Below are 19484 nucleotides of genomic sequence, written 5' to 3'. Positions count from 1 at the left end.
AACAAAACTTGATGGAAAAGCTTTAATTAAATAAACTTGAAAGTCATAAGGCTGAAATGAATGAAAAGAAAGTTAAGAGACTTAAATTTTAGTGAAATATAGAGTGTGTTTTGTATTTTAGCTAAAGATTTAATGTACCAAAACTTAGGGACCTGAAAACTTAGAAGGAAATCTTAATGGCCTTGACCTCTGTGACTTCTTTTCCTCGTTAGGAACAGCCATGGTCGGCACTCTATTATCCATGCCACCCTTCATCCGATCACATTCTTTGGCTATCTAATCTCCCCTGTTCCTCTCAATGTGGTGCCACTGCCACTCATCATTAATATTTTTCTCCTGATCTTTGTTCCTTTCTCCACTTATCTATGGGACCTTGACCTCCTCAACCCAACCTCAATCTTCACCCCTTGAAAATATGTGAGCTTGTTGGGTCTGCTTCGAGTCTATACGCATGTTGACAAAGGTGGATGATTTACAATGCTAGCCAAAGAGCTCATAGTGGCAAGCGGTGGTGGTGGTGAATGGTGAAAGAAAACAAGGTTCATCAATGGAGGACTCACACACACACACACACACACAAGACCAGTAGAGAGAGAAGTATAAAAATCTGTATTTGAGAAAGTACATATATCTTTACAAGGAAATATCTGGATGTTCATAAGGAAGAAGAAGAACAACGGAGAGGAAGAATTCTGGGCTGCTGGTGTCAAAACGGTGTCGTAGCTTTTCGTCAAAACACACTGTCGTTTGAGTCACAATTATAACGGCTACTCTACTAAACCAAACGACGCCGTATAGAGACAATTAAATACAATTCTAAAAAACGGCATCATTTGGTAGTCACCGTTAGCTTCTTCCTCTTTCAAATGGGAGGCCATCAAAAGGGTACCCAATGACGAGTGGAGTGAACCCTAAAGAGGTAAAAAAATTTGCTACATTTGGCTGCCAAAATTGCTTGGAAACTTGGACATTTTGTGGGTTCTTGAATGATATGAAGTGACGAAAAAATACCTTATTGATTGAAAATTTTTGTGGTTAAACTAGAATGGAGGCGTATAATGAACCTTGATGATGTTAGTTGTGGAGGAAATGGTGGTTTATGAACACATCATAGCAATTGGACTTTAGGCATTGTCCAAATTGGAAGTGATGTGCATATTCATCCTTTGTTTTGGGTTTGTCTTTCTTGGTTTATTCATCCTTATATCATGCTAGGTCGATGGTAGAATTAATTTGCTATATGCCAATATATACGTTTCTTTGTTTGGATTATTTTGAGAAGAAGATTATTTGAGGAAAACCAAAAAAAAGTTTTCTCTAGTCATTATAAGTTTTAAGGAACGGCCATTTTGAGGATATTAGTAATGAAAACCTTTCCTATTATTTAAACAATAAGGAGGGAAAAAAATAGAGAAATCGTTACAGAGTATAAGGTATTAGCTTAGATTTCTATCTTAAACAACATTTCATTGCAAAAATTGATTATATCTCATTATATATATACACACAAAAATACATATTTAGTACTCATATTTACTTATCAATTATCAATAATGAAATAATAAGAATCAAATCAAATTAAAATAGATTAAATTTTTTTATTTTAAAAAATTAAATCTAAATTTGATCGGAATGACCAATCAAAATTGACTGAAATGATTTGAAATGGACCAGAATTCAGCATGATGTAGATTGAGATGGATTCTCATTACCATTTGTTTACCGGCACAGTATTTTTTAGCTGTTCTAGCCAATTTGGAACAGAATCCGTAACTATGCAAGTGCTCGTAAACCAAATATTGTTAGAGGCATTTTTTTGGACAATAGACCAACAAGCCCAAATGTCACAGTCAGCACAAAGCTCACTTATATAGCTCATGCACCCATGAAAATAAATATCAAAACCTGTTAGATTGGGCCCACCAAATTTATTCTCTAAAGCCCATTAATTATTGCTAATCTTGAGACCCTTAACCCAAAGATTGGCCCATTACCCAGATGAATTAAGACTTGAAATTAACTTCAGAGAGGGCTCACAAATACTTAAGACAGATTACCCATGGGCTGCTTAATGTGGCTGACCCAAAAAGGAATAAAGCATATGAAGAAGCCATCTTGTTCCAGCCCGTGAAGCCCAAAGATTAGTACAGCCCATGTGTCTGAATTGAACCAACACAAGAAGAGCAGAAAAAGAAACCCACGAAGGCTCAGCATCAAGGCCCACCTATGGGTGCAAGGAAGGCCCGAAAACCATTTAATTGAATTTGCATGCTATGCCCCAAGGTTGTAGCAATATCAGAACCAGATGATTCAGTCCATTCAAAGTCTAACGAGTGAGCTTGAAACACTTGTCAGACCAACCCAGTGGGGTTGGCTGAGTGGTTGGGCACTCGGTTTCAAAGTGGCTATTTTGGGTTTGACTAGGAGCTTCCTAGTTCAAGTTCGGGCATCAACACTTTGAAAAAACTCCCTGGGCCAGCGATTTACTCCGTTATGGGCCCACTCGTTGTGAACAGTGATTGGTCTCTAGTTAAAAGTTTTGAGGAAACACTATAGGAACCCAAAAAAAAAAACACTTGTGAGACCGTTAGATCCACGTTGATGTCATGTGTCAATGAAAGACCTCACATAAAACATTGTTATACCTATTATGTAACAAAGTTACACCAAACACCATTTTTGCCTCCATCAATTTTTATAAATCGAAACTAGTGTAAGACTGCCACAACTCTTAACTTCAACACATTTAGATGATGATTATCTTTTTAAAGGTCATTATGAACATAGAACATAATAGAATTTAAATTTAATTAATATATATTAAAATAATTATGTGTAAAATTGTGATGTCTCAAAAGTTTACGTGGATATATTAATAGGTCAACTAAAAGTCAAACAATTTTGGTTTTATATATTAAAAATGTCTAGCTCATAACAGTTTCATAACAAATTCTATGTGATAAGTTGTTACCGCTTGTTACTGCTAGGTTAAAAAATAATTTCAATAGTGGGTTTATAGAAAAACTAATAATAACTTTTTTTTTTTTTTTTTTTTTTTGAGAATGAATGCTACGAACTTTTATTAAGAAAACCTGGCCAAATCAGCCTGATAAGAATCAACAACGTCTGATGGAACATCTTCCATCCATATTACACAATTTGGGATAGTAACAGCTAACTTCGCCAAATCATGCGCTACTAGGTTGCCCTTTCTCTTTGTATGAGAGTAAGACAATAAAGAAAAAGCTGGAATGAAACTGTAGGCATCCTGAATCAAAAGACCAAATGGAGCAAGTCCAACGTCCTTGGTTTCTAACGCCTTAATCACCAGCAACGAATCTCCCTCAAGAACAGCTTCTGAGATGCCCACCTCCCTAGCAAACTCAAGAGCCCTTGTGGCTGCCATAGCCTCAATTTCAATTGGCTGGAGGAGTTGGGGAATTTTTTCTAACATGGCTGCAATCACTAAGCCTTCTCTGTTACGGACAATAACTCCCACACCTGAACAATTTTCTTCGGCAAAAACGGCTCCATCAAAATTAATTTTGAAGATATCCAATGGGGGTGGCTTCCAATGTGTTCTTATGCGTGGTCGGCTAGGTGGAGGTGGCGGTAAGATGGCTTGAAACTCTGAATATCTCTCAGCTGCTAATTGAGAAAGAATGTTCAAGGAGCAACATGGCTGTTGAGAGCGCACCTGGTTCCTTTGAGTCCAAATGGTCCACACTGTGAAAGCAAAGAGAGCTGGCTTCGGTTGATGTTCAAATACCCAAGCCATCAATTCACTGAAGTTGGAAAAAGAAGTCTGGTTCCAAAAATTCCATGTGATGTCCTTATCCCACACACCATCCAGGTTTTTACAACTCCATACTGCATGAATCATATCTTCCGCTTCACACCGACACTAGTCACAGGTTTGATCCGTGATAATAGTTCTTCGCAAAAGATTGCTCTTTGATGGAAGGGAGTTACGGCAAGCTCTCCAAACTAGATTCTTCACTTTATTCGGACATGCCAAAGCCCAGATTTTCTTCCATAGGCCTTTTTCATGGTCAGGCCGAGCCTCCATTTGAGAACCATCCTCTGCTTCCTTCAAGAACCGGTACCCCAGCTTGCAATTAAACTTTCCATCCTGTGCTAGTGGCCAAAACAGCGAGTCTTCAGTAGCTTCTCGGGCCAATGGAATGTTCTTAATTTCTTCTACTTCTTGCGGTGCAAAAATTCCATCTACCATGTCAGCATTCCATGTACGTGTCCCTTCATCTATCAAACAATCCACAGTAGCTTCCTCCATAGATTCCACCATCGGGGATGCTACCTTAGTTGGGTGTTTTCGTGGCAGCCAATAATGTTGCCATATTTTGATAGATTTCCCATTGCCTACCCTCCAACAAGCTCCCTCTAGGACCACATCACGACCTCTCAAGATGCTTTTCCAAGCATACGATCTTGAAGAGGATTCTTTTGCATCAATTAGAGAACCATGAGGAAAAAACTTCACCTTAAACACTTTGTAAAAGAGAGAGTCCTTATTGTGGATAAGATGCCACACTTGCTTTGCTAAAAGTGCATCATTAAAGTGAGCCAAATCACGGAAACCCATTCCTCCTACCATCTTAGATTTTATTAATTCACTCCAACGGAGTCAATGAATTTTCCTTCGATCACCCCTTTGGCCCCACCAATATCTTCTTATCATAGCCTCAATATCCTCACAAAGCCCAATGGGAAGTTTGAAGCAACCCATGACATAGGAAGGAATAGCTTGGATTACAAATTTAATGAGTACCTCTCTACCGGCTTGTGATAACAACTTGCTCTCCCATCCTTGAAGCTTCCTCCATACCCTTTCTTTTATATAATCAAAACTCGCCTTTTTTCCCCTACCCACAAAAGATGGCAGCCCTAAATACTTCTCATAGGATTTAACTTCTTGATGTTGGAGAAGATTTTTTATATTTACTTTTGCTTCTTTCGATGTAGACTTGCTAAAAAAGATTGCAGTCTTGTCTTTGTTGATCTTTTGCCCCGACAACGACTCATAATCAGCAAGCAACTTCAAAATATTATTACAATCCTCATAGGTTGCCCTGCAAAAAAGCAAGCTATCATCTGCAAAAAACAAGTGGGTTAATTTCGGGCCTCTCTTGCATAAGGAAAAGCCTTTAAGATCACCAATTCTCGCCGAGTGTTTAATGAGAGCATGTAGATCTTCAGTACAGAGGAGGAAAAGGAAAGGAGAGAGGGGATCCCCTTGCCTTATACCTCGTTTGGGATGAATCATTCCCATGGGTTCACCATTCACCATAATGGAGTATGTCACCGTTCTAACACAACTCATAACAAGAGCAATCCACCTAGAGCAAAATCCCATTCTCTCCATAAGTTTCTCCAAATAAACCCATTCAACCCTATTATAGGCCTTACTCATATCTAGTTTTAAGGCCATAAATCCATGTCTACCCGAGCTATGATGCTTCATATGATGGAGGGTTTCAAAGGCAACCATAATATTATCTGAAATAAGGCGATCTTTAGCAAAAGCAGATTGGTGTTCAATGATTAGGGATGGAAGGAATTTCTTTAGTCTATTAGATAGGACCTTGGAATATATTTTGTAGAGAACATTACATAGACTAATAGGTTGAAACTCAGTCACTAGTTCAGGGTTAGCAACTTTTGGCACTAGAGTAATAAGAGTATGGTTTATAGGGTCGGGTAAAGTACCTGTGTTTAACCAAGTGAGGACGGCATTGGTTACATCATACTTCATAAGCTCCCAAAAATGCTGATAGAAGAGTGGAGGCATTCCATCCGGACCCGGAGCCTTTAAAGGTGCCATTTGATTTAAAGCTTCCCACACTTCCAATTTTGAAAAATCACGCACCAAATCTGCATTCATCTCTTCTGTCACCAAGCATGGGATTTTCTCAAAAGCCTCCACAGTAAGGCTCGGGTTTGAAGAGGAGAAAAGCTCTTCATAGTAATTTGTCAGCTCCCAACCCATTTCCTCATTCTCGGTTAACCACTCAACTCTAGCATTTTTAATCCCCATAATTAAATTCTTCCTGAACCTCTTTGTTGCCTTGCTATATAATTTATTATGAAAATATTGTGTACATAGCATTACTCATTTTATATATTTATAGATAATATCAGTCACAACACTATTATTTGGGTGCCACCTATTGCCTTTGGTGCATGCGAAATTACATTATAGTATGCAGCCTATTACATTTAGGGCCTATTTGAATACCATTTATTGCTGAAAATTGAAAACACTGTAACAAAATAATTTTTAAATATAAATAGTGCTATGTGGGACTTAGTTTTAAAGTTTTTTTTTGGTTGAATTATGTACTTGCGGGTCCCGTGCATAGAAAAACGCCCAACTTAGCTGAAATTTGTTTTCAGCTCTATCCAAACTTACATTTATTGTAGCACGTTTAGTTTAATTTTATTGACCTAACAAGCAAGCATAGGGTCAAGAATCTAACTATAAGAGTTTTGCTTTCTAGTATGATAGAGCATAAGGTGTCTATCAAAGATTGTGACCATACACCATCTAGGCAGCCTTCCATTTTTCTCCTATTACAAGTAAAGACAAAGATCCGATTGCGTAACTTGCGCTATACTTTGCCAATTAATCGAAGTTTGAGTCTAACAGTTGAGCCATGGGACCCTTTTACTAGTCTTAACCATCGCTGTTCTCTTAGTATTCAATTTATTCTGTTATGTTCTTTTGTTGCTTTTCAATAATAGAAAGAGAAAATACTAGAAAAAAACAGTAAGAGAAAACCAGAAAAATGAGAAAGAGAAACAAGCAAACAAAAGTTAATATGTAAAGTCTATGAAGGAGAATTGGAAGAGCAAGAACAATTTGGTTACGGATTTTACTTTTCTTTGACATTTTGTATACGAATCCTTTGGATTATCAATAACTCCATTCTCAAAAAAATTTGTCAATATTTTATCACAAGATGACATACAATATATGAATAATGTGCGAAAGCTATATTGTATTAGTCTCAACTTAAAAACTCAGCAAATTATGCTTTTTTTTTTTCTTCTTCTTAATATCACTTTTTAGTTATTTTATAGTAAATTTCAGTTATTTCAATTGGTAAAGAGGGATGGCAATGGGGTGGGGCCGAAGGATGGAGTCTTCGTCCTTGCCCTACATGGTTTTGTCTTGCTCCATTCCCGTCCCGCCCCTGCATGATGGAGAAAACTTTCTCACCCTATCATGGCCCCTTAGGGCCCTGCGAAGCCCCGTTCCACCCCGTAAAACTCTACTTTTTGTTAAATTGCTCTACAATGTACAATTTTTTTAATGAAACCTATTTCATTGATAAAAATATACTTAAAATTACAACTAAATTTATCCCATCAAATCAAATCAATTTTTAGAAAAAATTGAATAATATATCCAAACGTTTAATAAGACAATCACAAAAAAAAAAAAAAAAAAAAAAAAAACTCATAGTATAACACATAACAAAATAAAGGTAAAGAACCACATTGGGTAGAATAAAATAAACTGATATTAATATGTTATTTAAATAGTATGATTTTAGAGTATGAAAATTTTACAATTATAACCCTTAGCAACGCGGGCGAGGAGGGGCGGGGCTAAAATCTTGCCCCATCCCCGCCCCATCACCTATGCGGGGCGGGGAAAATCCGCTCAAGACAAAGCAAGGAGGGGAGACGCAAAATTGTCATCTTAAGGTAAAGTCTCTTATGGTTAAATAAAAGATCAGAATTGAAATTCTATTAAAAAAAATAGTTATCATGTTATAAACTTATAATTACTAAGCAAATGAATTTTCGGCCACATGAGCTGGCAGGCCAACAACGTTAGGCCCTCAATGTATATAAACAAGATACAAAATTTTAAAATGTAATATTAAGAATTATATTTGACAACAAGATTTATTTTCGGGTTGCATAATTTTATTTCAAAATTAATTAAATAAAACCAGCAGAGGAACAAGACAAACACATTCAATCAAGGAAAACATCAAAACAAGCTTTATGAGAGGCCTGCACAGAAGGGTAGTGAGTTTCTCTTTTCTATGCCAGCTACCCAATGTGGTGAGAGGCTGAGTTTGCTTTGCGTTGAATTTCTTTGAAATTCAAAAGAAGTAGCGTTGCCATCAACCTGAGAGACTGGCAATGTATGACATGACTTGAGAACATTACACCTTTTTTTTTTTTTTGGGCAGATTAGTGTTTTTTTTTTTTTTTTTGAGTTTAATGCAAATAAATTTGTGTACGTGAATTCTAGTTGGTTCAACTCGTAAAATTTTTTATTTTTTAATAAGAGATTTAAGTTCTACTTTTACCTACACCAAAAATCAATTAATGTCTTAATATAATGATTTAAAAAAAAAAGTCGACATACTTTAACATAATTAATAAAGTATTGATCTAAATAAATGTCATTTTTATTTTGCATAAATTTCAATTCTAAATATAATGAAATAATTAAAAGAATTTTTTTGGTTATGTTGATAAATTTTTCATTAAAACACAAAATCCCTAATCCTCTTACCCAAAACAATGAAAAAAAAAAATCTTTTCACATCAATTTTCTTAAAGGGAAATGATACGTTCACAATATTTTCACAACATTTTTACAACAAATCTTAAATAACAGGTTGTTACTGGTTGTTATTGTTGAGGCAAAAAAGTAATCTTAGTGGTAGGTTTAAATTTGAACCAATAACAACTAACCACCTATAATTTGTTATGAAAATATTGTAAAAATGCTGTGCAGATAGCATCTCTCTAAGTAAATAATCCTTAAAGAAAATGCCAAATTGAATGAACTACCTTGTTTCTTAAAAAAAGAAAAAAGAAAAAGAAAAGAATAAATACCTTTCATTTTTTTTTAAAATTGATATCACTTAAATTTGTTTAAAAAATATTAGAGGGTGAGTGTCAGCTGATTTAATTGCTGAATTTTGTTGTCCTAAAAAAAATTAAGTGGGATCTCGTCTATGTAACCTATAAGATCAATATAGTAGAAAAATAAAAACTTAGATAGAGATAAATGGAGGGTGGAAAAAAAGAGATAGGTAAAAAGCCAATAACACAACCAAATATTTTTGGTTCCACTTGTTGTTAGGATGGGTGGCCAGCATTACACTTCACTTTAGTAAATGGCACTTCTCTCCTTTTTTTTTTTTTTTTTTTTTTTTTTTTTTTGGATACAATGAATTCTCATTTCTAACAATGAGCAACAGCTGTTGCTGGTAAATGAATGTTTTAAAACCGCAAAATTAGGACTCTTAATTTGGTCTAGTAGCTACTAAGTTCCTATTCCACCATATATATATATATATATATTTTTCATTTTTATAGATACATTACTAAGTTACTATTATAATTACTCCTTTTTTTAGAAGAATAATAATTACTCTTTATCATTAAGATTAAATATCAATCAATTTATTTATTTTTGTGTAAAACAAGATTCAAATGCAATTCCCTTGTTCAACATTAACATTTTTTTACATCAATTAAACTAATTAAAACCTAATCCATCCCATAATGAGAAGAAATTAGAGCATAGGAACAAAATGATGATAACCTAACCAATTCTTGTGGATCCATATCTGAAATCTGAACCCTCTCATATAAAATGTCCATAAGGCAATGCCCCATGCATCAGAAGCCAATAAAGGCCATCATTAATCCTCTCTATCTCACAAAAACCTATTAATGAAAAATTGTTTGTTTTTCCTAATAAATGAATTTTGTTCCTATTCTCTCTACCTTGAAGAAAGAGACAGAGAGTACACGTGGGTAATTCCAAAATCTTCAGAAGGGTAATCTCGTCATTTCACCTTAACCATGTCAAACCCACCATTTAATATCATCATCGCGCCCATCTCATATACCTTCACATCTCCTTCCTCTCTTCCCAGTTTTTTACACCAAACAAAAACAACACACATAAACATGAAAACATCATCAACAACACATAGCAAGAACAACCTCAAAACCTGTCTCTTTTAGACAAAACAGAGAGAGAAAATCTCTTGAGGGATCCATACCCGGTTTGAATGGCGAGCGGGTGGGTCAAGTCGTTGCACTGCAAATCGAAAGCTTTCGAGGACGTGTATCACCGGAACCCGAAAAATCTCTTACCCAGTTCGAGTTGCAGAAAGAGCTCTCAGAGCATCAAGGACGTGGTTGACGCCACAAAGCATAAGCCGAGGAAGTCCAAGTCCACGTCACCCAAGCCAGAACCCGGTACTAAATGTCCACGACCGGTCAAATCCGAACCGGTTTCAGTCCCTACAAACCGTTCTACCCGTGCTCCTGACCCGTTCTTTCCTGCACTGTCGGAGCTACCCGAGGGTCACCCTTCACGCAATGTGGTGGATATTATCTTCCACACGAGCTGGAGTCCGAAAGCGTTCACGGGTCGGATCGAGATGATATTCAAGGTCCAAAACGGGTCGAGAACGGTGACCCGGTTCGAAGAGTATCGCGAGATGGTCAAGTGTCGTGCCGGGTCGGGTGGTCCGACTGATGGGTCCACATGGGAGGAGAACGCGCGGTGCGTCGCGGATGGGAACGAGGTTATGAGGTTTCATTGCATGGGGCCCACGTCGGGAAACGGCACGTACGACGCGCGTGGAGGTGGCGCGTGGGCTTTTCCGGGGGCCAAAGGCTCGGCCATTTGCACGTTTTCCGGGAGCGGTGTGGCCCACGAGAGTGCCGGAGGTGGTCGTGGCAGAAGGGCCATGTTGGTCTGCCGGGTCATAGCGGGTAGGGTCTCAAAGCAACTCCGGGTCGACTCGTTGTTGGATGGTCGGGTCGGATTCGAGTCGGTGGGTGGGGACAATGGGGAGCTGCTTGTCTTTGATTCTCGTGCGGTGTTGCCTTGCTTTCTTATCATCTATAAGCTGTAAAAATACTAGGAATATTATTATCCTTTCATATATTTTTTTTTCTCTAAATTTTTTTTTTTTAAGTTTTGTTTTTTTGGGTGCGGGTTGATGATTTGATGACCCTTTTTACCTTCTTTTTATTCGGTTATTTGCATTTATCAACACAATTTTTTGTTGTTCTTTTTTTGATTGGCTAATGCTTTTGTGTAATTATGGAAAATTGGGTTGATAAATGCTAATTAACCATTTTACCGTTCTTTTTTTTTTTCTTCTTCATACGCTTGTATCTAATATAGCTGTTAGAGCTATGAAATATGGGCTTTTAAATGCTAATTAATCAATTTAATGTTTGATTTCATAATATTAAGGGATTTGATTTATGTGATTAATAGTTAAAACAAAGGAAGGAGAGAAAGAAAGAGGAGCTCTAAATGTTGAAGAGAGGGGTAGGAAAATAAATAAAGCAATTAATCAATATGTTGAGGTTGATAATAAGATAATAGAATGGCTGTGCTATTTTTATTGGTTTATCATTTTTTTAGTTTCAAATTAATCAATATTATTTATACGATTTACTAAAAAATATGACGATTACAAAGTACTGTTGTTAGATATTAGTAATTGAAACTATCAATATGTAGAGTTATGGTTTTACATTCTCTGGCGCCTACTCACGCTGGGTTAGGTGAATGTGAATCTGGATCTTATCCAGGAAAAAAATATAAAGATGAAGAAGAAGAAGGTGAATTTGGATTAAATATCAAATAAAGTTAGGACTGCAATATTTGAATGCAGTTAGTTATCCAATATATTTTGGAAAAGGAAAAATAGGAAAATATTTTGGAACTATATATTAATTTGGGAACTAATATATACCTGGAGATACTACTGCATTAAATAGTGACAAAGTATATAATACAAAAATGCAATGAAATCTTTATAGGAACATCTGTCTATAGCGGTTTAAGTTTTGGCTGTGGTATCATGGTGTTTGTAGTACGAACTGTCAGCAAGATCAGTGACTCAATTGTGATGATGGAAGCTCTAGCTGTATAATAGTGAAATGTGTTACGAGTAGGGCCATTTATAAATCTAATGCAGCAGCTTTGGTGGCTGCTTTTAAATGGATATGCACGCATTTGGAGGTCTCAAAAATCATAGGACATGGCCTTGGCTTGGAGTGACAATTCGTATTATCAAGTCATAGTCGTGTTGCATAGAGATAGAGGTAGCATAATTTAACCCTAATTTTAATATATTTAATAATCATATTAAAATTTCTCATTTATTAAGTGGGTTGGCATGACACAATCCATTTCATCTAATTTAATAGATAATTTAAGAAAGAAAGATGCTATCTTTACAACATTTTCACAACAAATTATAGATGGTTAATTGTTATTGATTTAAATTTGAACCTAATATTAAGATTACTTTTTTGCCTCAACAATAATAACCAGTAATAACTTGTCACTTAAAATTTGTTATAAAAATGTTGTTTTATAAAACTTTATTGTTTTAGAAAACTATATTTTAACCAATGGCAACAAATACACAAATAAGATTTAACAACAAAATTAATTCCAAACCTACCATAAAAATATAAACGCTAACCTAAAATGATAGTCTAAAATGACATGTGAATAAAAGTCACAAAAACGTAGCAGGAAATGTTGTTGTCTTTTGCTCTTATTGGAATCTAATAGCATCTCTGATTTGTGAGGTTAACGGTTTATAATTTTTCCAAAATTATTTAATCTATGATGACTAACCCAAAATCATATAATGGGGCAAAAAAGATGTGAAGAAAGAAATATGTTTTTATACATTTGATTACCTCCATAAAAAATATTTTTCTATCAAATTTCTTTTTTTGCTCAAGTTTAACAATTTTGAATTTTGATTTATTTCTTAGGGTATCATAGACCTTCTTGTTAGAATTTTAACTTAATTCCTAGAACTTGTGAAAAATAAAAATATAGAAAAATATGCAAAGAATAGTAACACGACACAAATATTTATGTGTTTTAATAATATGCCTATATTGATGGAGTTGCAGAAATTTTTACTATGTCAGGGAGAAAAATGAAGATGCATCTATAATACAATAATACAACAACCCTAATTCTAAAGCGACAAATACATATCCCAAATAACGGGTCTAATATGAGCCAAAAAAATAATTATCAAAACACTTCAGCTTGGTTTGATAAGTCCAAGCCTTCGCTCTATGGGCTTATTCTCAAAAAAATCTTATTAAAATCATAATGTTACAAAGTCGGGTAGAATCACAAATTGGATCAAACACAAACCATGCTCCACAATCCACATAGCTCAACACTTCTGTCTTTTCACACTTTTTTTTCTTTACTGTATCTGTATTCTTTGTTAGTTTTGCCAGAAGATATATATCTAAATTTTTTTTTTTTTTTCACAACTGCTCAAGTGACATTTTATAATTGAGACTAATTAAATTTGTGTTTCATAACCTTTTTCACCTGATTCAGCTTTCGCACAAATGCCAAAATAACCTGTACACTTTTATTGGAGCGAAAAATGTGAAAAAGAATAAAATTATATGAACTACATATTCATTAACTTGATTAGATCATTCAGTTGGTGAAGTACCTAACGTGTAGTCATTTTCATAAATAAAAATTAAAAAGAACGTGGGTAGTCATTATCTAATAAAAAGTTTGCTCTGCCATCTAACCCTTGAACGGTTCATTACTTTGTTGCTCCTTCAAATCAAAGCAACAATAACTATTTCACTGTGTTGGTGAGTTTGAAGCTTTCAATGAAACAGGAAAACCCCTGAACACTCGTTTGTCTTTCACTCTTTTAATTCATATTAGTCATCTATTAAAAGTTCCTTCTCATAAGAAAACATTATTAGCCTGGCCAGAGGGGTCTTCTAGGGAAGACATTATTTTATACCAAATCCAGTTTTGCAAGTTGTAATAATCCAACATCTTGGATAGTTTTGTCATTACAATATAACATTTTTTAAATTATATAAACTATTCTAAAATTCCATAATCTAAAATAATAGTAGTAAGAGATAAAAGGAATCATGGGGCGGAATCTTTTTTAGGAGTTTGAACTGGAACATATGGGAATAGAAGAATAGAAAGAATGGAGAATGGAAACTGGCAGAGAATGCATCTAAAAAAGCACTGAAATTTAAACTAGAAAAACGACAGATTTTCTTCCACTTTCTCTTTTATATTAGGAATATCTCTAACCCCATTATACCTACAAAGTAGCCATTTAATTAGTGTAAAGTTTAGTTTGGTGCCCATTGGGATAATGGCATTTAGTCACATTAGAAGGAGACAATTACATTGATATAATCAAAGCCTCTTAATAATTTTATTATAATTAATTATATATTATTGCATACCAATCAGCAAAGGGTCCAAGACTTGACCATTAATGACTGATATGGACACCCCATTTTGGAAAAGTAGCAAAAATTTAAAATCAATAATGCATGTTTATCTTTCTCAAAAACAAAAAAAAAAAATAATGCATGTTCATTTAACTTTATTATATGGTGATTATGAGATTTGAATCATTTTGATATGGTATTTAATTAAAAGAAGTGCATGTTTCAGGAGTCCACAAAGCAATGTATGGTGGGTGAGAGTGTGGGACTTAGGAGGTTGGGGCTGCGGGTGGAGTTTTGCCAGCCTTTGCTCTCACGCCTGTGGAATCTATTTCGTATTTTAGCCCCGGGAACTGCGTTATATTATGGCGTGCTTCAATTCTAACTACCCATAATTTCCACTTTTTTCAGGGTCAAATTATACAAATTTTCGAGGTTAAGTTTGTTTGATGATGATTATTATGCCCTACATTATACAAGTTTTTTTTTTTTCTTAATCCATTCACATTATGCCCTGCATCGTACAAGTTTTTGCCAAGTTTACATTTGTCTCTTTCTTCTTTTTTATTTGATTTGATTTTCTTTTTGTGTGTATTTATTCATATACTTGTTTCATGTTTGATCATCAATGCAAACTGTAGGAATGATGGGGCCAGTAGTATGTATATATATATATATATATATTGGGCCAGGGGCCTAATCCGAGGACATCTAGTAGTCCGAGGGCAGATAAACGCTGTTGTAGAAGTCCGCATTAGTAAATGATGAAATGAGGTCTGGTCATGAGGGTCCAGAAAGGTGGTCCGAGGAGCAATGCCTCCTCGACTGAGCAAAGCAAATGTCAGAAGGTGCGGTCTGCCATCTAGAGCAACGTTTCGAGAGTTTTTATTGATAAGGATACACTTCATGAAAGCACAGGACAAAGGAAAGTTATGAAATATTTAAGAGAAAGCTGCTACCACCACATTGAATGCTCTGTAACTAACTCTTTGGCCGCATTAATGTGGAAGTGATACCTGAATAGTAATTTTCAGCTTTACAGCTACTCCCAGAGATTTCAAGAAGGTGCTGATGGAACAGGGATCAATGCCAGAAACCTTATCTACACGTGAAGGGTGGAGATGAAAGAAAGAAGATAGTATAAAAGAGAAAGGATAGCTTGAGGCAAGGGGAATGAAAAATTAAGAGAAAAATATGGTAGTAACAAGAACTAGACTTGTAATCAAATTCAAAAGAATTATATACAAGAACTAACCTCCTCGGATTGAGCTGATAACGATTTTTTTTGGATAAAACCAGTTTATCTTTGTTTTCTTGTCATTTAGATCCACTATCATTGTTATCCAACTCATTAAAGTCTAGTTCTCTAACTCACTCTTTACAAATTCATTGTATTGGGCTTACATCCTATTACCTTTTGGGCATAGGAACCAAACTACGCCCTTACACAAACTATGAGTATTATATTATCATTATTTTTTATGGTACGAATTGGCAAAACTTTTAATTTCATTTATCGGGCTCACCTAGAAGGCCAAATGGACGTAGTTTATAAGCTAAAAGAGCACTATTCAGTAATTAATGTGATTATTAACTTATAAGAGCATTCCTATCTTTTTGAGGTTTACAAGAGCATTCTTATTGGGTGCCCTATTTTTTGTTCATCTATTTTGCATATATATAACATAAATACAGTGCTCTCTTACTGTAGAGAATTTTGCATTTTGCTGCAATAACATCTAAAAGTAAATATCCACCGTAGCATAATATATATATATATTAAACACTGATGATGCAAAATGTTTTTTTTTTTTTTTCTTTTCTTTTTAATACATTTTTGGATGTGAATGCTCTAACATTGTATTATCCAATCAAGCCAAATGTAGCGGGATCCGGAAGGTTTTTAATTCAGTTTCTTCAATGAACAAGCTTATTAGTAGTTTTTGGAAAAGAACCCTTGAGGGTAGAGCTAACATCAATGGTCTTCAAAAAAAAAAAAAACTGTTTTTTATGTTATTTATGTAGTCTTATCAAAAGGGATTATCAAATCAATTAGCTACCTTTAAGTGGGTTTATGAACTTTTCTTGGTCAAAAGCCCTAGAACTTGAGGAGATTGATGATATGTATTTTTGACTAGCACAGAGCCTTGAAGCCATAAATGCGTCGTCGTACGAGTTACGACTCAACTCGCTCAAAATTAAATGCACCCATTCCCAACTCTATTCAATAAATGCGATATTTCATTTTCTTTTTTGGTCGGAAACGCGCGATTTCTCATACATCTTGATCTGTAGCATCATAAACAACGCCCATTAATGCAGCTTGGAAGTTTCCCATTGGAAGCCTCCCCGTCTAGCATTTTGCAAAATGTAATAAGATGTACATTCAACCCATCAATTCCAAAAATCCACAACCACATAGTAATTTTTGGTCCATTGAAGGGTGGGATTAAGTTGGATTGTGAATTTTCTTTGAAGCTTGCTTTTGTCTAGTTTAAGTTGAATTATTATTATTTTTTAAAATTAAGTAGTCCGACTCAACCACATTAATAGTTTATTAAAAAAAATATGTATTTCAAACTTGTTAGTGTAACCACCGTATATTCTTCGTGTAATGGTCGCTCTACAAGTATAAATGCTTGTGAGGTGTGAGGGGGCAAAGACTGGGGTTCAAGTCTTCAGGAGGGAGTTTCACACACATATACACTTAGATTAAAAAATAAAAAATAAAAAATAAAAAAAACTTGTTATTGCAAATGCTCTGAAAATGAAGGCCCAAGCCCACTTAGAACAATGATGCCTTGTCCTTCAAATCAAGTCCAACAATAAAATTTCTTTAGAGAGTGGGCAAATAATTCAAGTGCAATTCTAATCTGAGTGTTAGAGACCGAAGAGCCTAGGACAATAGAAAGGAAGAATATAAGTTGATAATAAGAAAAATAGTTCTCCTCAGGAAGGTTCGAGGATTAGTTTTTATATATGAAGTTTGAACTCTATTCCAGACAAAGCACTGTTCACTTTCTCTTTTCTCTATTTCCTAATCAAGAATGTCCATCCCTTTTTTTTGGGAGACTCCCCTCCTTTTATATCCCTCTTCTTTGTATCCTAGCTCGCCATCTGTATGCTTCCAGGCGTTCCTAAGGATACTTGTCTCATCAACACTTTGCTGAAGGTAGTGGAAATGGCTAGTAGTTGTAAAGTTACTGTTCAAGGGTCATTTCCACATTAATACAACTGATAAGGTTGGTGCAAGGCATTCAATGAGAAGGAGGAAATTGTTCCTTCCAGGAAACTTCCTCCCTTCTTCCTTAATCCTAGAACATTACAAGAGGCCCCTTGCTTTGATTATGCTTCCATCCTCGGGTGGGTGAAATCTTTGAAGTGCATTTATCTCCTCGAATGTGGGTTAAGCAATTTGGTCCCTAATCCAATTCTCCTTGAGCCTTGGACCCCTCACAGTTGTATCATTTATTTTTTAAATTTGAGACTTTGTTTAAATTTGTTAGCTTGATTTATTATAGTATTCAGAGATTTAATTTTGATAAAAATTGAATACTCAATAATTTGTTCAATTGTATAAATTGCAATAATTTCTCGAACTAATGGACTTAAATGATTGAATGAAAACATATTGTTAAGCATGACAAAATGACCTCAACCTAACAATCCAATTCAACTTGATCCAACCCTAAGGGTTGAGTTAGTTTTAGAGCTATCATAGATTGAGTTGAGTTGAAAATTTCTCAAACTTAAAAATGTTAGATTGCGTTAAAAATATCTCCAAAAAAAAAAAAAAAAAGATGATTAAAATAATTTGACCTTAACATCCTATATCTACCGACAAAAAACTCCCCCAACTCATAAAAATAACCCTAAAATTAAAGTAGTATTAAAAACCATTGTAATCTATGGCAACAAACAAAATGGTTAGGGTCACATATTGTAAGTGATGGCAAATTTGAGTAAAAATGTATATTGATGTATTTAAGTTGTCCAATTTTATAGTGTCTAAGATGAATTGAAGATCTAATTTGAAGACACAAGTGAATAAGTTTGTTAGAAACTCATGAGTAGAAATTACTCTTGAAAACCGACTTATAAGGAGAGAGTGCCTAAGAGTTTATAAACACATAGTTAAACTTACACTTAATCTATGTGGGACATTATAATCATAACATAACTCACCCTTGAAAACTAATTTGCAATGGAAGAATGCCCAAGAGCTTATAAACAAATAATTAAGCTTACATTTAAGCAATGTGGAACACTAGGATTATAATAAGGTCAATAATTAGCTTAGAAAAGAGGAAGATATGTTGCCTAGATTGCAGGGTCAAGTGCAACCCAATTGATCGAGAAGTTTAAATGAACCTCGACACTAGTATCAACACCACTAGATTGATTGAGACACTTTTTTTTTTTTTTTTTTGGCAACCTAAATTGACCTGTAGGCCTTAAAATTTGTACACTGTGATTATGGAGTGATAAAAAAATATTTTAGTCATCATTAAGAGTATGGTGACATAGAGATGGTAGGAGATCAAAACACTAAGTGGAGAAGTTGTTACAACATTTGTGTACCTTAGATTTTGTATTAAGCTATATCTCCGAAGCATATTGAGGATCAAAATTTCCTATAAAGACACCTGCACCAAGACCAATTACAATCAAAACTTGCTTGGTGAGTTAGAAATGGATTGCATATTTGTGCACTAATGAGATTCATGAGGTAGAAGAGTCTAGTTGGGTTGGAGCTACATTCAGATAGTGTTGGTAGATTCTAATGTAGGTCGCCATTTTGGGATAAAATATATTGCTTGTTGTTGTAACTTCCCTTCTACTATATATATATATATATATATATATATATATATATATATATAGTGAACTCTTCAAGTTGGTGATGGCCTTCAAACTACCCATTGGGGTTTTTTATGTCAAGGTTTTCTTCATCATGACTATATCGGCATGCTAAATTTATTTTCCGCTGCACTTAGAATTTACAGTATGATTATGCACATTACATGTTAAATTGGACCATTACATAATTTGATAATTTAATAATTTAATCAACTTGGGTAATCAATTAATTCAATTAGGGTTTACATTTTCTCCTAACAAATAGTATTAGAATAGGCACAGTATCAGAATAGGCACTCTTGTTATTCCACTACCTTTTAATGGCACCA

The 19484-nt window shown here is 34.8% G+C and overlaps 2 protein-coding genes across 2 annotated transcripts; one reads left to right on the top strand and one right to left on the bottom strand.

The window, feature by feature from the left end:
• Positions 1-3082: 3082 nt before the first annotated feature.
• LOC115970249 lies at positions 3083-3883 on the bottom strand. The gene has a single exon (XM_031089912.1). It carries the CDS (start codon positions 3881-3883, stop codon positions 3083-3085), a length of 801 nt encoding a protein of 266 aa, XP_030945772.1.
• Positions 3884-9897: 6014 nt separating this feature from the next.
• On the top strand, positions 9898-11163 carry LOC115971735. The gene has a single exon (XM_031091760.1). It carries the CDS (start codon positions 10074-10076, stop codon positions 10926-10928), a length of 855 nt encoding a protein of 284 aa, XP_030947620.1. The 5' UTR covers positions 9898-10073; the 3' UTR covers positions 10929-11163.
• Positions 11164-19484: the final 8321 nt, after the last annotated feature.

Source organism: Quercus lobata, chromosome 12 (genome assembly GCF_001633185.2).
Source record: "Quercus lobata isolate SW786 chromosome 12, ValleyOak3.0 Primary Assembly, whole genome shotgun sequence".
In the NCBI taxonomy this organism is placed as follows: domain Eukaryota; kingdom Viridiplantae; phylum Streptophyta; class Magnoliopsida; order Fagales; family Fagaceae; genus Quercus; species Quercus lobata.
Note: the sequence above shows the minus strand (reverse complement) of the source record. Positions and strands in the feature narration are given on the sequence as shown.

What these genes read in the sequence shown, in the direction of transcription:
- LOC115970249 (XM_031089912.1), bottom strand. Translation starts at nt 3,883, where the DNA reads ATGATTCATGCAGTATGGAGTTGTAAAAACCTGGATGGTGTGTGGGAT.
- LOC115971735 (XM_031091760.1), top strand. Translation starts at nt 10,074, where the DNA reads ATGGCGAGCGGGTGGGTCAAGTCGTTGCACTGCAAATCGAAAGCTTTC.